Here is a 15,760-nt window from a genome sequence, read left to right as displayed (position 1 = left end):
GGTGGCGCCCCCCAGCCCCAGTCCCGGGTTCAGGGAGGCCCGACGGCGCCCAGCCTCCACGCCCGTGCTGCCTCACCTGCCCCTCGCTGCCCTCCGGGCCAAGCTGAGCCCCGCTCGAGGCCCCTTCCTCGTCCTCTGCGGCAGGATGTTTCCGTTTGATTTGGAACTGAACCTTGTAGGGCTCTGAGTACTGAAGAATTTTGAGAGCGTCTTCATATTTAATGTTGTCAAAGAATATGGTCGCGCTGAGCAGCTGATCGCCTAGACAAAGACAGGGGGGGCCCTGGGCGTCAGCTCCCGGTCCCGCCATGGCCTGGACAGATGCAACTCCAGGGGCATGCGAGACAGGCCCCCTGACAGGGAGCCCACCCCGGCCTCCAGGGGCCGTGTTGGGAAGGAGGCCACCCCTGGGCCCCGGTGAGGAAGCCCTGCACGGCCGGTGGCCGCCGCCTGGACATGCCTGGGCAGCGTCAATGGGGGCACCCCGAGGTATAGGTATGGCCCATTTCCCCCCAGGTCCCTCCCGTCCCGTCGGGGACCCCGGCGTGGGGATGGTCAGCACACCTTCTCTTAGGCTGAAGAGCTTGGCAGCTGAGGAGTCCTTCAGCACTTGCTTAACAAAAATGCCCTGGTCCCCGCCACCTGTGACGCTGTAGCCGCTGGCCCCAGCTTCCACCTCGGTCTGTAGCGTCACCTCTGTTGCCTCCTGCGTGGACCGGAGCAGAAGCAGGTCAGGGCCATCGTGAGCTTCTTCCTATGCCATCGTGGGCATCGGTGTGGGGCCCTACCTCCCATGAGCACGGGGACCCCAGAGTCCCGCCCATCATCCAGGGGACACAGGGCATGAGTGGGAGCCCCCAGCCAGGGCCCAGGCTGCTGTGTCCACGCGCTGGAGAAGAGCCAGCTGCCGGCCACGTCCCTTGGGAGCGGCACCCCTCCTGCCAGCACTAGGGAGCCGAGTCCGGGCCCAGCAGGCTCGGTGAGCAAACAGGGGGGTCTTCAGCGGCCAAAGCCTTGCTCATTCTTCACACGCACTCTGAGCGTCAACGGCACGCAAGGAGGCTGGTGTTCAAACACAGGAGGGTCACGAGTGCAAGGGTCACGAGTGCAAGTCTGACGCAGCAGACGGTGCGACCAGCCTGACCCCAGGCGCTTTGGGTCCAGCAGAGTTTTAGAACTGAGGGAGCCACCGATGACAGCACAGGCTGCCTCGGGGCAGGGCACCTTCCTCACCGGGAGGCCCCAGAATCTAGCACCTTCCATGCTTTGTGTAGGAAGCGGGCAGCACTTTGCCTATTGTAGAGCCGAGAACACTGAGGTCTGTGTGCCTGGGTCTGCCCGGCCGGGGGTCTGGGCTCCAGGGGCCCCTGCAGAGACCCCAGCTCCCTGACCCTCAGGCACTGCCTCACCCACCTGCCTACGACTCATCCTGGAGAACGTCCGTGAGTCCCCTGAGTCTCGCTTCCACCAGGATCTCCGTCCTCCAGAGCCCGAGGAAGCCCGCCTGCTCGGTGTGTCCTGCGGCCACAGATGCCAGAGGTCACCCCCTGCTCGGCCCAGGGAAGGACTCGGGAGGCCAGGAGGCCCCAGAGCAGTGCTGCATGCACAGGGCGCTGGTCTCACGGGAAGGGGGCTCGGTGACTCTCCATCCTGCTGCTTCCTGCAGGGCCCGGCCTCGGGCCCCGCACCCACGCCCAGGGAAACCCGACAGGAACTGGGGTTTTGTGTGCAGGGTAAGAAGGAAACACGGCAAGAACAAGTCCTTTAGTAAATTCACCTGCTCCCATGCCCGGCCCCCCGCCCCCGGGCCTCGTCTCCAGAGACACGCGTGTTCGCACACATCCAGAGCACCGAGCCTCTCTCCCACACGCGTGCACTACCTCAGCTGCATCTTGGCCCGCTGATCGAAGGGGTCCTGGGGGACGGAGGGGTCAGAGAGGATGGCAGGAGGGGTGTAACTGTGGCCCAGTGGGCAGCAGGCAGGGCAGCGTGGCTGCACAAATGGGGGGGTGATGAAGGAGGCACGGCTGCCCATGGCCCCAGCTGCCTGTCCCTCAGCCTGGGGGTCCCTGTCCAGCAGCCTTACCGGGAGTCCAAAGCTGGCACCCTCAGCGGTGTATTCATACACAGGTGAGGACCCCTGTGGGCGTGGCCGAATTATCTCGTCCACGGGTCCTTCCGTCACCTGATGGGAGACAAAAACCAGGTAACCCTCAGCCACCTGGGCTCTGCCCGGGGCCCAGGAGAGACTGGGGGCTGAGTGGCGAGGGCGTGCATGCTCCCGGGACCTCGCTTACAGACTGGTCCTCTTCCGTTTCTGCATCTGGCTCCTCGGGCTGCAGCTGCCGGCCAGACACTGCAAAGAGAGAGGCTGAGTCAGTGGAGCCTTGCAGGTGGGGAGACCAGATGGTGGACCCCGGGGGGACGGGGGACAGGGGACGGGGCCCGGGCGAGGCCGTGCACTGTGTTTGTGCCCGTGTTGCCCCATCCTGGACCCTGGGTCTGAGAGCACATGCAGGGGTGGGGAGGTTGTGACGTGAGGCCAGATGGCAGTGAGCCCGCACAAAGTGGACTTCACAGATGGAGGCCAAGGAAGTCGCTAACAAACCCAGGGTAACAACGACAGCCCTGGGGCGGCCAGAGTCCACAGCGGCTGCGGTATCTCACCCACAGTGTCCAGCACTCAACCAAAAGTTACACGACACGCCAAGAGCCTGTGATCCATAGCAGGGAACAGAACTCCCGGGTGCTCTCTGAATGCCCACGGAGGGGGGCTGCGCACACTTCACGGCAACTGCTGTAGGTGGAAAATACCACCGCTCAGTGAAGGGAGGTTGTCATCGAGGAAGAGAAACTGTAACAGGCTACATGGATATTCTGGAGTCGACGGGACGCCTGGGTGGCTCAGCGGTTGAGCATCTGCCTTCGGCCCAGGACGTGATCCCAGGTCCCAGGATCGAGTCCCCCATGGAGGGAGCCTGCTTCTCCCTCTGCCTGTGTCTCTGCCTCTCTGTGTGTCTCATGAATAAATAATTAAAATCTTAAAAAAAAAAAAAACAAAAAAAACCAGGCACGAGGTTGTAGGAAGCAGGGGTTGGGCAACTTTTCTCTAGAAGCCCAGACAGTGACTAGTCTAGGCTTTGCAGGCCACGTGAGCTGGGGCAGAGGAGCCACGTGAGCGCGGCAACAGCCTCAACTCCCCAGACCGGCAGGCGGGGTTAGTGCACAGGCCAGTCTGTCCACTCCCCAGAGGAGAGGCGCTCATCCCGGGGCCGTCTCGTTGGAATCGCAGCATATACAGATGCGGTCCATATGTGACCACCATGGGAGGGGGCGGGGGACAGCGCACACACTGGATTGAAGTTTCTGTACTTTGCCAGAAGGAAGTCAACATTACTAGGGCTATGCGTGGACACAGGCGTGGACCGTAAACAGGCTCACGAGAGTCTGGGGCGACGGAAACGTCCCAGAATGGATCGTGGTGATGGTCGTACAACTCCATAAAGTTACTAAAAACGATTGAATTGTACATTCACAACTGGGGGGAGGGTTTATGGCGTCTAAGTTATCCCTCCACTGCGCCGTGAAAGAAAAACATAATCTGGGCAGCCCCGGTGGCCCAGCGGTTTAGCGCCGCCTTCAGCTCGGGGCGCGATCCTGGAGGCCCGGGATCAAGCCCCACGTCGGGTTCCCTGCGTGCAGCCTGCTTCTCCCTCTGCCTGTGTCTCTGCCTCTCTCTCTGTCTCTCTGTCTCTCTCTCTGTGTCTGTCATGAATAAATAAAATTTAAGAATCTTTAAAAAAAAAAAAGAAAAACATAATCGCACAAAATGAAAACGACAAAATGTGAAATTTACCACATGTAGACGTGAAGCAAATGACAACTGTAGCTTGAAGGATGGGGATGGGGAATGGAAGTTCCTGGTGAGTTCTAAGGTTCTCATGTTATACACGAGGCCAGTGCACTGCGACGGGTACAGAATACACCATATGAGCCACAAAGGAGGCATTACCGAAGACGCGTCGCTAATAAGCCAGGAGTGGAAATGAGATGGAATCCTAAAACTACGTTATCTATAAATACCTACAATGCGTGTGTGGGTATATGTATAACATATATTACTGCGTGGTTATATATGCATACATGTATTTAGTCAATCCCAAAATATAGTAAGGAAGAAGGGGGAACGGAGCAAGGATAAAATAGGAAGCCATTGGCAAGACGGTGGGATTTCAACCAACCACACGGACAATCACATTAACTATAAAGGGACTTAATAATTCTAACCAAAAGGTAGAGATTGTCAGAGGAGATTTAAAATAGCAAGACCTGGGACGCCTGGGTGGCTCAGTGGTTTAGTGCCTGCCTTCGGCCCGAGGCGTGATCCTGGGGTCCCCGGATCGAGACCCACGTCAGGCTCCCTGCATGGAGCCTGCTTCTCCCTCTGCCTGTGTCTCTGCCTCTCTCTCTGTCTTATGAATAAATAAATAAAATATTATTTATTAAAAAAAAAAGCAAGACCTATCCATATGCTATTTACAAGCACTGGGTTATAAACATGAAGCTTTAGATCAGCTAAAAAGTGAAAGGAAAGAAAAACATACACGATGCACTTACTATCCTCACATGTCATAACAATGAAAGGTATAGGGGCCCCGGGTGGCTCAGTCGGTTAAGCGTCTGACTCTTGGTTTCGGCTTTGGTCACAATCTCAGGTTCCGCGTTGAGCACCGTCTGCTTCGGTTTCTCTCTCCCTCTCCCTCCGCCCCTTCCCACTACTCACTCTCTCGCTCTCAAATAAAAAAAATAAATATTTTAAAAAAGGGAATAATGCTTCAAAAAAAAAAAAAACAATGAACTTAATGTCTGTATACACCTAATAACAGAGGGTATAAACACAGAAGAGAAAACTGGCAACCCTGACAGGACACTTAAATCCACAATTTGGACGGGAGATCCTAGTCCTCCTCTGGGTACAAAACAGGACACGTAACAACGGGTGAACCACCTGTGAACCGGTGAGACCACACTGGCGCTAGGAGACCCCTCCACCTTCGGACAACAAAATACACCTCCCTCCTATGCGCACGTGGGACATTCACCAAGATAGACTATGTGCTGAAACGACTATGTGTCATTGAAAATGTCTCAGTAAGTTTAGGGGGAAAGGGGGGCCGGGGAGCACAGTGGTTTGAGCATCCGACTTTTCATTTCAGCTCAGGTCGCGATCTCAGCTCTGTGCTCAACGGAGAGTCTCCTTGAGAGTCTCTCCTTCCCTCTGGCTCTCTCCCCCTTCCCCCTCATGCACTCCATTTCTTTCCCTCAAAAATAAACAAATCTCTTAAAAAAGTGAAATAAATAAAATGTTTCACTAAGTTTAAGACAATTTGAATCACGCCCAGTGGAATCAACACAGTCTGATATAAATATAAAAGATCAATGAAACAGAATAGAAAGTCCAGAATTGGTCGATTGATTTTTGACAAAGCGGCCAGGTTATTTCAATAGGAAAATCACAGTCTTTGCAACAATGGGGCTGGGACAACTGGATGTGTGTTTGGAAAACAAAACAAAACAAAACAAAACAAAACAAAACAAAACAAAACACCTGGACTCTTACATAACACATAAAAATGAATTCAAAATGAATCATAGAGCTAAATGTAAAACCTAAAACTATAAACCTTCCAGAGGAAAACACTGGACATTCTGTGCCACCCTGGGGAGGCAATGTTCTCTTAGAACACCAAAGGTGTGACTCACAAAAGAAAATGCGATAAATTATATTTCATCATAATTAAGTACGTCCGGTCTTGAAAGGCATTCTTAAGGAAATGCAAAGGCAACGTGTTGATCTGACAAAGGACTTGCATCCAGATAAACTCTGACAAATCAATACAAAAACACCAAACAAAAACAACCCCACCTCAGTGAAATATGGGCGAAAGCTCTGAACAGACCCTTGACAAAAGAAGCTGTACCGATGCCCACGAGAAAAGACGGTCAACTTCCTTAGCCAGGCAGGAAAACGCCAATTAAAACCAACAGAACAGAACAAAGACCCCAGAACCAAACTCACAGATGCAAAGCTGCGGGAAATGGACGGTCTTTTCCGTCGCCCGCGTGGGGCCGTTGGCTTTCCCGGGAAAAACGTTAATCTCAACATTATGGCAGCCCCAGAAAGGTGATTCCGTGTGGGCTGTAGAACCCGAGCAGAAGGTCTCACGGTAAAGCTTCCAGCGGATAAATAGGAATGACTTTGGGGGAAGGGAAACAAATCCTAAGCAGCACAGGGAAGGCGCTAGGCCCACGGGGTATGGCTGAGAAAGAGGTCTAGGTCACGGCGAAGAGCCTCCACCCCCCAGAAGACCCCGCGAGGGAGCCAGCCGTCAGCCCACGGACCGGGCGGAGACGTGCAACGCGGTGGCCGAACCAAGGCCTCCTCCCCAGAACGCACGGAGAATTCTTGCAGACGAGAAGGAAAAGACAGACAACCCAGTAGAAAAACGGGCAAGACTGGAGGGCGCAGTCGGTCAAGCACCGACTCTTGATTTTGGCTCAGCTCACGATCTCAGGGTCATGGGATGGATCAATCCCTTCCTCAGGCTCCGCGCTCAGCGGGGAGTCTCCTTGGGATTCTTTCTCCCTCTGCCCTTCCCCCCACTCCTGCCTGCGCTCTCTCTCTCTCTCTCTCTCTCTCTCTCTCTCTCTCTCTCTCGGCCAGCTCAGCTGCAGGCACGGACCCTCGGGGAGCGGAGGGGCTGCGCCTCGTCCCGGGGACGCACATGTGGCCACCTGGGGAAAATGCCTCAAGCCACACACTTGCGACTTGCACTCCTTCTCAAGAGAGACTTTAAAAAATTCTCCATGAAACTGAAAAGAGGAAATGACAGACTTCATGGCCACAGATTTGAACCTTCAGACCGGCAGGACCCACGTGCAGAGGAGCGCTGTGCCAACGCCGCACAAGGAGAAGTGGACTCTCCATGGTTGTGTCGTGGTTGAACAATGAAAGCCATATTCACGGCCTTTCCAGCAACACGACTCCAGCCCCCCCACCCCCGGGACCGTACTACGCATTCCAGGAAGAGACAGCGCTGGGGACACCCTGGCATGCCTGCCTGGGCCTGGGGACACCCCTTCTCCAGACACCCACACTGCCGGGGACCAGGGGGACAAGCGCCCCCTGCCAACCCCACAGGCACCCCAGTCAGCCCCGTGGGGTGGGCACCCCGCTTCGGGGACCGGGCAGGTCCTTGTCCCTGTGGAGCACATGGGGGCCCAGTCCCCGCAGGAGCGCAGGTTGGGCTACTGCACTCTGGCCAAGCTGCTGTGTGGCCCTGAGCAAGGCCGTCCCTCCTCCGGGCCCTGATTTCCCCGTGGGCGTCTGAGGGCTGCTGCGTGCGCCCAGGAGAACCAGAGGGCCTGCCAGGGCAGGGGCACAGGGTGGGGACACAGAGTGGGGACAGCCCTGCCTCCGACTCCCGGCCTCGCCTCTTCTCCACGAGCCTGCTGCCCCCACACAGCAGCCGACGCTGACGGCGGCCGACCCTACTCTCCAGCCTCAGTTTACCATCCAGGCCCCCCCAGGCCCTTACCCCCAGCCCCGGGGGGGGGGGTCGCCGTGTGTTAGCAACGAGGAATGAGAATGCCCAGCCTGGAAGAGGGGAGCCGCTTGCCCAGGGCGGCCACCTGGGGCGGGGCGCAGGGGCCGGCTGAGTCCCAGGGAGGCGGCACCTGCATGGCCAGCCCAGCGCACAGGGGACCCACAGGGGCGAGAGGAGGGTGTGCCCCGGGGAGGGGCCAGGGGCTTGGGGAGCCTGCCAAGCTCACCACCGCCCAGCGCCTCCGCGGCCGCAGCCCTTTCTGTGAGTCAGACAACAAAACAAGATCCCGGTGGCCGCCCTCTCCCGGCAGGCGACCCGGAGAGGCGGGGGGCGGAGTCCCACAGGCCTGGGACAGGACACCCGGGCAGGGCCTCCAGCCGGCAGCCGGGCCGGGGGAGGGGGCCCACCGCAGGGAAGGCTCCCGGGCAGGGCAGGGATCCCCGGCCCTGAGAAGCTGCACCCCCAGATCGACCCCGGGGTGTCTCACAGGCGTCGAGGACCAGGGCGTAGGCGGTGGCGGCGTGGAAGTGGGTGCACGCCCGCACCGGGATCCTGGGGACCCAGGCAGGCCCAGAAGCCCACTGCCCTGCTCCCGCGGGCCAGCTGCACTGCCCGCACCCGCACCCGCACCCGCACCCACACCCGCACCCGCAGCCGCTGGGGGGTGAGGAGCAGGCCCTGGAGGGGGCGGGCCCAGCCCGAGGCCACAGGCTGGAAGGTGGGGCTGCGGGGTTAAGCCCTGGGTCCCTGGGCGCCCCTCAGAGCCGCCAGCTGGCCCCAGCCTGGCCCAGGGTCACACAAACAGGAAGGAGGAAATCCTGCCTGCTGCGGGGCAGAGCTGCCAGGGGCCTGCCGGCCTCGGACCTGCACCCCGGGGCGGGAGGCCGTGGCACCCCAGGATCCCCCAGAGCATCGTCCTGCCGGGCCCTGCGACCCGAGGGCCCCCCTCGGCCGTGAGTGCAGGGGCAGCGTCCTGTCGGCCTGACCCGGGCCCCACAGACGGGCCCCGTGGGGACTCGGCTCAGCAGCCACATCGAATAATGACTACTAATACTTCGGGGTGAGCCAGGGACTCTCCAGGCAGCCCCCCCCGCCAAGTGGGGGTTCTCAGCGGCAAGTGTGCTTAACAAAAGCCCAGTTTGCATGGAAACTGGCCGCCCTCCAGAGGGGCCAGGGACGGTGGGCGCATTTGCATGTCGCCAGGGCACTGGTGGGCCTGGGAACGAGGACACTGGCAGGAAGGGGAGCTGCAACCCGGACCGGCCGTGGCCTCAGATCCAGCGTGGGCGTGTGTGCCTGCGCCTGGGACCCTCCCTGAGCACAGCGCACAGTCCCGCAGCCACCCAGGGAGCCGCGGGGGCAGGACTCCACGAGGCAGGCTCACCCTTGGGCCTGGAGCCCAGTGCCCACAGAGGCGCACGGCACGCTTAGGCCTCACCCCAGCCTGGAACTGCGCGAGGAAAGTGCTGGGCTCGGCTGACTGGTCATGAGACCTTCAGCCTTCCCACAGCAACAGCCGGCAGCGAGGCCCTCCCAAGGTAACTGCGTGGGGAGGCCAGCTCGGCTCCCGCTTCTGCCCCCAAGGCCCTCGCCTGGCCCTCGCCTGGCCGGCTGGGCCTGGGAGTGAGGGCTGGCACCCACCCGCAGCCACACCCCTCCCGCGGCTGCCCGGCTGCAGCCAGGAGTTTCCAGGACTTTCGGGTCACCCTGCAGCGCCCCCAGACCGTGCACAGCCCTCCCACCGCTGCCTGGGCCCAGACCTTCCAAACTGCGCTGCAGACCAGCAGCCTCCCCAGCCCGGGCACCTCGCTCTTCCACCCCGGCCAACTCTCAGACCAAGCCTGGCCACTGCCCCCCTTCCTCTCTGGTCCCCAGCACTCAGAGCCCTGCACACAGTAGGTGCATAATAAGTGCCAGTGCAGAGAGCAGATGGGGAAAGAAAGAGAAGGCGCAGGGCAGCTCTCCTGGGAAGGGGCAAGTCCACGGGCCTGAGGGTGCCGCCGAGCTGTGGGGCTGGGAGGGTCCTTCTGAACCTGGAGAAACCGAGGCAGGCACGCCGGCCTCTGACTCCAGAGGGCCCAGCAGCCAGGAGGGGAGTGGGCCTGAGCCCGTTTCTCTCTCTGAGCTGAAAGGCCGGTACCCTGGAGGTCCTGCCCACCGCTGCCCACCTGCCCCGCTGCAGGGGAGCCTGCACACGCTGGAAGCGCCCGCCCCAAAATCCTGGGGTCCCCAGTGCACCAAACAAGGATGGTGGACGTCACCTGAGGAATCCTCCCCGGCCACATGGTCCCACCTTGGGGACCTGCCCTGGGATGGCGATGGCTGTGTCTGTGCCCTCGGCCACCACGACCTGGTGGCCCAGCCCACCAACGTGGGCTTGGGATGAGGCAGGGCAGGGGCTCTGGGAGATGACAGCCCTGCTCAGCCCGCAGCCCGAGCCCCCACCCGGGCCCCACAGGCCTACTGGGTGGTGAGGGGCACAGGTACCCTAGGGCTGAGCCCCGGGAAGGGGGCTGGAGGCTGGGAGCAGGGGGCAGGGGGCAGGGGCAGGGGCAGGTACAGAAGACAGCCGCAGTGGCTTACCCAGGTCGACGTCCTCCCAACTTGCCCAGAGTGAAGATCCCAGCTGGCGCTCCCTCCGGCTGCCCTCCTGGGTCCCTCCCCTCCAGAGCCCCGCTCGCTGCCCCGCCCTGGCCTCCTCCTCGCTGGCCTGGAGCCCCACCAGGGGGCTGGGCGGCCCCCTCACAGGCCCGGAGCCGGGCCAGGCCCCTCCCCCAGAGTGCCCCCCCCCCCAGCCCAAGCAGCTGACTGGGAAAGGAAACGCCCGCCTGGGGATGTCTGAGTCACTACCACCCGCCAGCGCAGTCCAGTCCGGTCCTGCTGTGTAGACAGGTAGGCAGCCGCAGATGTCAGATAGGATCCCCCACCCCCCGCCAGGCTGTTCCTTGGCCCCGTGCCTCAGTTTCCCTGTACGTGCAGGGACAGAGGCTGGAAGCTGGCCAGGCTGGGGGCACAGAGAAGGGGAGGCACAGCCCGAGGGGTACCCAGGCCCTTCCAAGAGAGCCCGGCGCGGGGTGCTAACGCCTGCTCCACCTGCGACGTCGGGGTGACACGGCGCGTCAGGCTGTGCCGAGACCCCTGCCCAGGGCACAGCCAGCCCCTTCCCCGGCAGAGACCACCGAGGCCGGAGCAGGACGAGCCCGAGCTCGCCGCAGCCTGGGCCAGTGAGTGACCTTAGGTCTGCCCGTGCCCCTCGGCGTGCACCCCGCCACCCTTGCAGCCCCTCAGCCCAAGCTCCACAGCAGCCTCCACCCAAAGCGGGGGCCTCTGACGAGCTGGGCGCCGCAGGGCCCTGGACCCCGCGTGTATGACCCGTGCCCGCGTCACTGGGGCCTGAGGGGGAGCTGAGACGCAGCCTCTCTGAGCCCGAAGACCCCAGCTCCGCCCTCCCCGAAGCGCCAACTGCCTGGCCTACCACCTCCTGTCACCTCCCGGGACCCCCAGGACCCAGCCCCTAGCCCAGGGGCCCAGGGGGCGGGTGGGAGGACGCAGAGTCTGGCTCCTCGGCCCCTCCAGCTCCCGGAGCCCTGGCAGGCCTGGGCAGGACCGCGCAGCCTGTGCCATCAGCAGATCTCTTGCTGGATCCCGAAGCTGCCCCGCCCTGCCCCGGGGCCCTGCGGGGTGGGGCTCAGCTGGCTGCTGGCACCTGCACCCAACAAGCAGGTCAGAGCAGGCCCGCCCAGCTGAGGGACCCAGCCTGGGGTTCCAGGGCAGTGAGGGGTCAGGCCCAGCCCTGGGGAGGTGGTGGTGGGATGGCTTCACCCCCACCCCTGCCGCCACCCCAGGCCCGATCGGCAAGGCAGCCACTAACTGGGGGCTCTGGGGACAGCCGAGGGCAGCGAGCCTCCCATGGAGACATGGAGGGGGTGACAGTAAGGGAAGGCATCTGGCCGCTCAGGGGGATCCCAGGTACACAGAAGGCTCTAGCCCGTCCCGGGGCCAGGGGTGCTCTTGGGTCAGGGTGGGCGAGAGGCCCAGGGTGGGCCCCCAGTCCAGGAAGGAGGTGCCGTACCCAGGCCTCTCCCAGCCTCCCCCTCTCTAAAAATTTAACGGTCACAAATGACTCTATTTACAGTGAGCCGGGAAAGCTGGCCAGGCCGGCTGGCGGTGACCTCACCCCTCCCACAGCCCCAGACAGTTCTCACCTGGGAACTCGCTGCCTGGCACCCCACGCTGCCTGGCACCCCACGGCTCTCTCATCGCCCCCAGGCCAGGGCTGAGCCCAGCCAGAAGGAGGCTGCTGCGGGTTCAGAGCGGGCCACGCACTCCTCTCTCCAGCCCGGGACCCCAAGCCCACAGAGCCACTCGTCCCCCTCCTCGGGAACCCCACTGCCCCCCAGCCGTCTGGCCCTGGAGCACATGGGCCCCCACCTCGGCAGCCAGGGGGAGATGTGGCCAGGTCGCCCCACGCTGCGTAGCCTGCAGGCTGGGCCTGCCCCCGCCCCCCGACACCCTGTGCTCTGCTCCCCCCGCCCCCACATTGCCACCCCTCACCCCCCACCCCTGCCGCACCCAGGCTCCCTCCAGACTCTCGGTGAGCACATGAGGCTTGCTCTGCCCAAAGCGCTTTCCCAGCTCGGACCCTGGACTCCCTCCCCACAGGCAGCTGCCCGCAGCCCTTGGCAAGCGCTGTGTCCGGGTGAGGCCCCTGCAGACGGGAGGTGGGTGCCAGCAGGTCCTGCAGATGCACGGGCCAGCCGGGGGCACCGGGCGGGCAGGGACTCAGGCTGGAGGCTCAGGGCTCTGGCTCCAGGCCACCATGACCTTGTAGGGCCAAGCGTCAGGGGGCCGCCCTCCATACCTTGCCCCCGTGCTGGTGTCCAGTCCCACAGGGGTCATACCTGGCTCTCCTGCAGGTAAGGGCTCCCGTGTAGGGCCCCGCCCCCTTGCCTCGGCAACTGAGGACCCCACCCGCCTGGTCCCTGGCCCCAGGTGGTGCTGGGCCAGCTGAAGGGTGTCTGCTGACCTGCCACACCAAGGGTCCTGAGATCCAGGCCGTCCAGCACATGCCTGCCAATGCCCACCTCACAGGCAGTCGTCGCTCAAAGCCCCCTGCACCCTGGGCTGCTGCTCAGTGTCACCACAGGAATTCGGGGGCTGGCAAGGGCTGGGCAGGGGCTGGGCAGGCCCACGGGCAGCTGATAGTGAATCAGCTGGGGAGGTGGCCAGGGCCAAGCACCGCATTCTCAGGAGATGTGTCACAGAGGAGCCCCTGGGGGCTGGTGCCACCCAGGAGTAAGGCCTGCCGGGGAAGGAGCTGCTCCTCCAGGGGTCCCGCACGTGGCCTAGTGCCTTGTGGGAGTGGGAGGCCATCCTCTGCCCCACCCAGAAGGGACCTCGAGCATGCATGGGAGACAGAGGTGCAGGGCCGGTGGGGGCAGGGGATGCAGAGCACCCAGACCTGATGCAGGCAGCCCATGGTCTGACCCCCACCAGGGGCTTGACCCCCAAACAAAGGGGACACGACCTGGCCCAGCGGGGCTGAGCCCCGGGCCTCCCACCCAGCAGACAGCAGTGCCCACCAGTGCCGGGGCAGCCCCTCCAGCAGAAGCGGGTGTTGACAGGGCATGGAGGCCCGCACAAGGGCCCCATGAGCTCCTGTCCCCAGCCGCTCCTTTCTGAACCTCCACTGTCCTTTCAGCACCGGGCGCCCGCATCCGGGGCTGTGTCCAGGCAGGCGTGCGAAGGGCCCTTCTCAGGACTCCTGCCCCGGACCCCAGCGTCCACCCTGCAGGCAGGGGCGGCTGGCTCGGAGCCAGTCACCTCAGGGGGTTCCTCTCGACAATGGCGGGGGGCATGGCACCCCCCCACCCACACGGGACAGCGCAGGGCAGGAAGCGGGGTGGGAAGAGGGGGCTAGTGGGCTGGGCGTGGGCGGGGCCACCACTTGCCGCCCCCCTGCCCCAGCTCCTGGGACCTTTCCATTAGAGAAAGTGTCTCTAACTATTAAATATTTACCCCAGTGAGCTGGACCCTTGGCTCCCAGCGGCCTGCGGCTTCCAAAAAAAGACAAACAAAGGGAAGCCTGGAGGTAGAAGCAGGAGCTGGGCGGGGCCTGGCCCATGGGGAGGCTCGGGGAGGTCGGGCGCACACAGGGTCCCACCGTGCACCCAGCTAAGAGCCCCCCACCTCTCCCCACTTCCCCGCTGGGCCCCTCTGCCTCTCCATTTCCCCTTCCTCTGCCCAGCCTCATCTCTTCCCATGGGGACTGCCCCGAACCCGTGTGGAGCCCCGAGCGCCCTGGGAACAAACCCCCCCAACCGCTGGCCCCTGCCCTCTCTACCCTTCTTCACCCCTACGCCTATCCCCAGACCCACCCTGTAAATCTGCTTGTTGTCCCCCAGCCAAGGCTCTCCAGGCCACACGCACGTTCCTCCAGGAAGCCCTCTCTGACTCGTCAGTGCAGCCGAGAGGTGCCTGACTCACCTTAGCCGAATAAACAATGGTACAGTGTTCCCTGATGTGTGACCTCCCAGGTCCCGGGGCCCCTGCCAGAGCCCGGGGTGCACGGTCGGCCTCCTCCTGCCTCCACCCAGAGGGCTGTGCTGGGGAGATCTGGGCTTTCATGCCTGGAGCGAGTGGCGGGGGGGGGGGGGGGGGCAGAGGGCTAGTGCCCTTCCCCACCTGCTGGGTCCTTCCCCCTCTCACTGCCACTTCCCCACCCCCAGGCAGGCCAGCCCCAGGCTCAACCTGAAACAGAAGCCTTCAGCAAAGGGCAGTCATGGGAGAAAGGACACAGCGCGGGCTGGAGCCTGAGGGTGAGACAGGGTTGGGCCCAGCAATCCTGGAGGCTTCCTGGAAGAGGCAGCTTCTAGCAAGTCCAGGATGGAAGAGCTCAACCAGATGGAGAGAAGGCCCCGCACTCACCACTGCTGGCACACGGGGAGGCAGGGGCTCCTGGGCCCTACCCCCCCACCACTCTCCTGAGACCCTGGAGCAGCGGCAGACTGTCCAGCTTGAGTTTTCCTACCGGGAGAAGAGCTGGGGTGCTGTCAGGGACACATCTGCCAGCAGCACCTGCGGCGGCTGGGAGAACCCACCTCAGAAAGCACAGGGAAGGAGGGAGGGTGGGGACCAGCCCAAGATGACCTTCACCCCTCCTCCTTGCTGCTGGCTCCTGCCACGGACACTCTGGGCAGGAGGGGGCACTCCAGAGCCCTGCCTGGTGGGGTGGCCGCACCAGCACCTGCCCGACATCACCGCCCTCGGCCTGCGGTTTGGCCACTCCGGCCCCTGTAGAAACCAGAAGGCTCGACCTCGACCTCAGTGCAAGGCCCTGCCTCACTGCTCCAAGACTCAGCATCCCTGTCTGCAAAATGGGGACACAGCCCTGTGCCACTGGACAACCCAGGGCAAGCTGCCAGCATGGACACTGGAGACACTTGCCACCCGCGCCGGCACTTGGCCTCTCCGCCCGGCCTCTGCTGTGGGCGGCCGTGCTCACTCCCGTTCACAGGTGCTAGTCGCAGCCCACAGACCCCTGCAGCCCCAAGCCCAGGGCCCTGCAGAGGCCACCAGCCCCGTTCAGAGGAGGGAGGCCACTGCAGGGAGGCCCCACATTGCGATGCGCCTGGGAAGGGCCCCAGACTTACCACGGCCCCCCACAAGAAGAGACCACCCAGACTCTCCTTCATGGTGGGCCCTCCCTGGACCTCGTGGGGGCTTCTCAGAGTGGGGATGGGGGGGGTCTCAGGCCAAGTCAGGGGCCTCAGGTGCAGGGCAGGGGCCCGGGGCAGGAGCCGGGGGCTCCCTGTCAGTCCAGCTGCCCAGGACCCAGCTCTGCCTTGGGAAGAAACCGGCTGCCTCGGAGGGATGGTGGGGAGGGGCGGCCGGGCACCCCGGTGGAGCTCCCTTCCACGCCCGTTTGGCCAGCCGCCAGGGGCCAGCCTCCCAGTGCGGGTGGGGCGGCCGACGGCTGCCTCCCCCTGGCTGGGGGTAGCAGGGCACCCAGGCTCTGGGAGGGGTCTTCAAAGGACCTAGCATGGCTGGCCCAGGAGCAGGCTGGGACCTGGGCAGCAGGATGAGGGTGGGGTGCCGCCTGCCCGTCTCCCGCCCGACGGGGGGCGGCGGGGGGACCGCAGCTGGGAAGACCT

General features: G+C 63.0%; 1 protein-coding gene across 1 annotated transcript in view; it reads right to left on the bottom strand.

The window, feature by feature from the left end:
- AHNAK2 (AHNAK nucleoprotein 2) overlaps nt 1-15,760 on the bottom strand; it is a 36,985-nt gene that overhangs the window by 19,756 nt on the left and 1,469 nt on the right. Inside the window, exons 2-6 of the mRNA XM_055303646.1 lie at nt 2,298-2,356; nt 2,087-2,185; nt 1,414-1,518; nt 565-706; nt 77-261 (exon numbers count right to left, since the gene is read on the bottom strand). Of these exons, the coding sequence (XP_055159621.1) occupies nt 77-261; nt 565-706; nt 1,414-1,518; nt 2,087-2,185; nt 2,298-2,356 (590 nt within the window). The remainder of the gene's footprint in view (nt 1-76; nt 262-564; nt 707-1,413; nt 1,519-2,086; nt 2,186-2,297; nt 2,357-15,760) is intronic.

Source organism: Nyctereutes procyonoides, unplaced genomic scaffold (genome assembly GCF_905146905.1).
Source record: "Nyctereutes procyonoides isolate TBG_1078 unplaced genomic scaffold, NYPRO_anot_genome, whole genome shotgun sequence".
NCBI lineage: Eukaryota > Metazoa > Chordata > Mammalia > Carnivora > Canidae > Nyctereutes > Nyctereutes procyonoides.
This window is presented reverse-complemented; position numbering and strand designations above follow the sequence as displayed.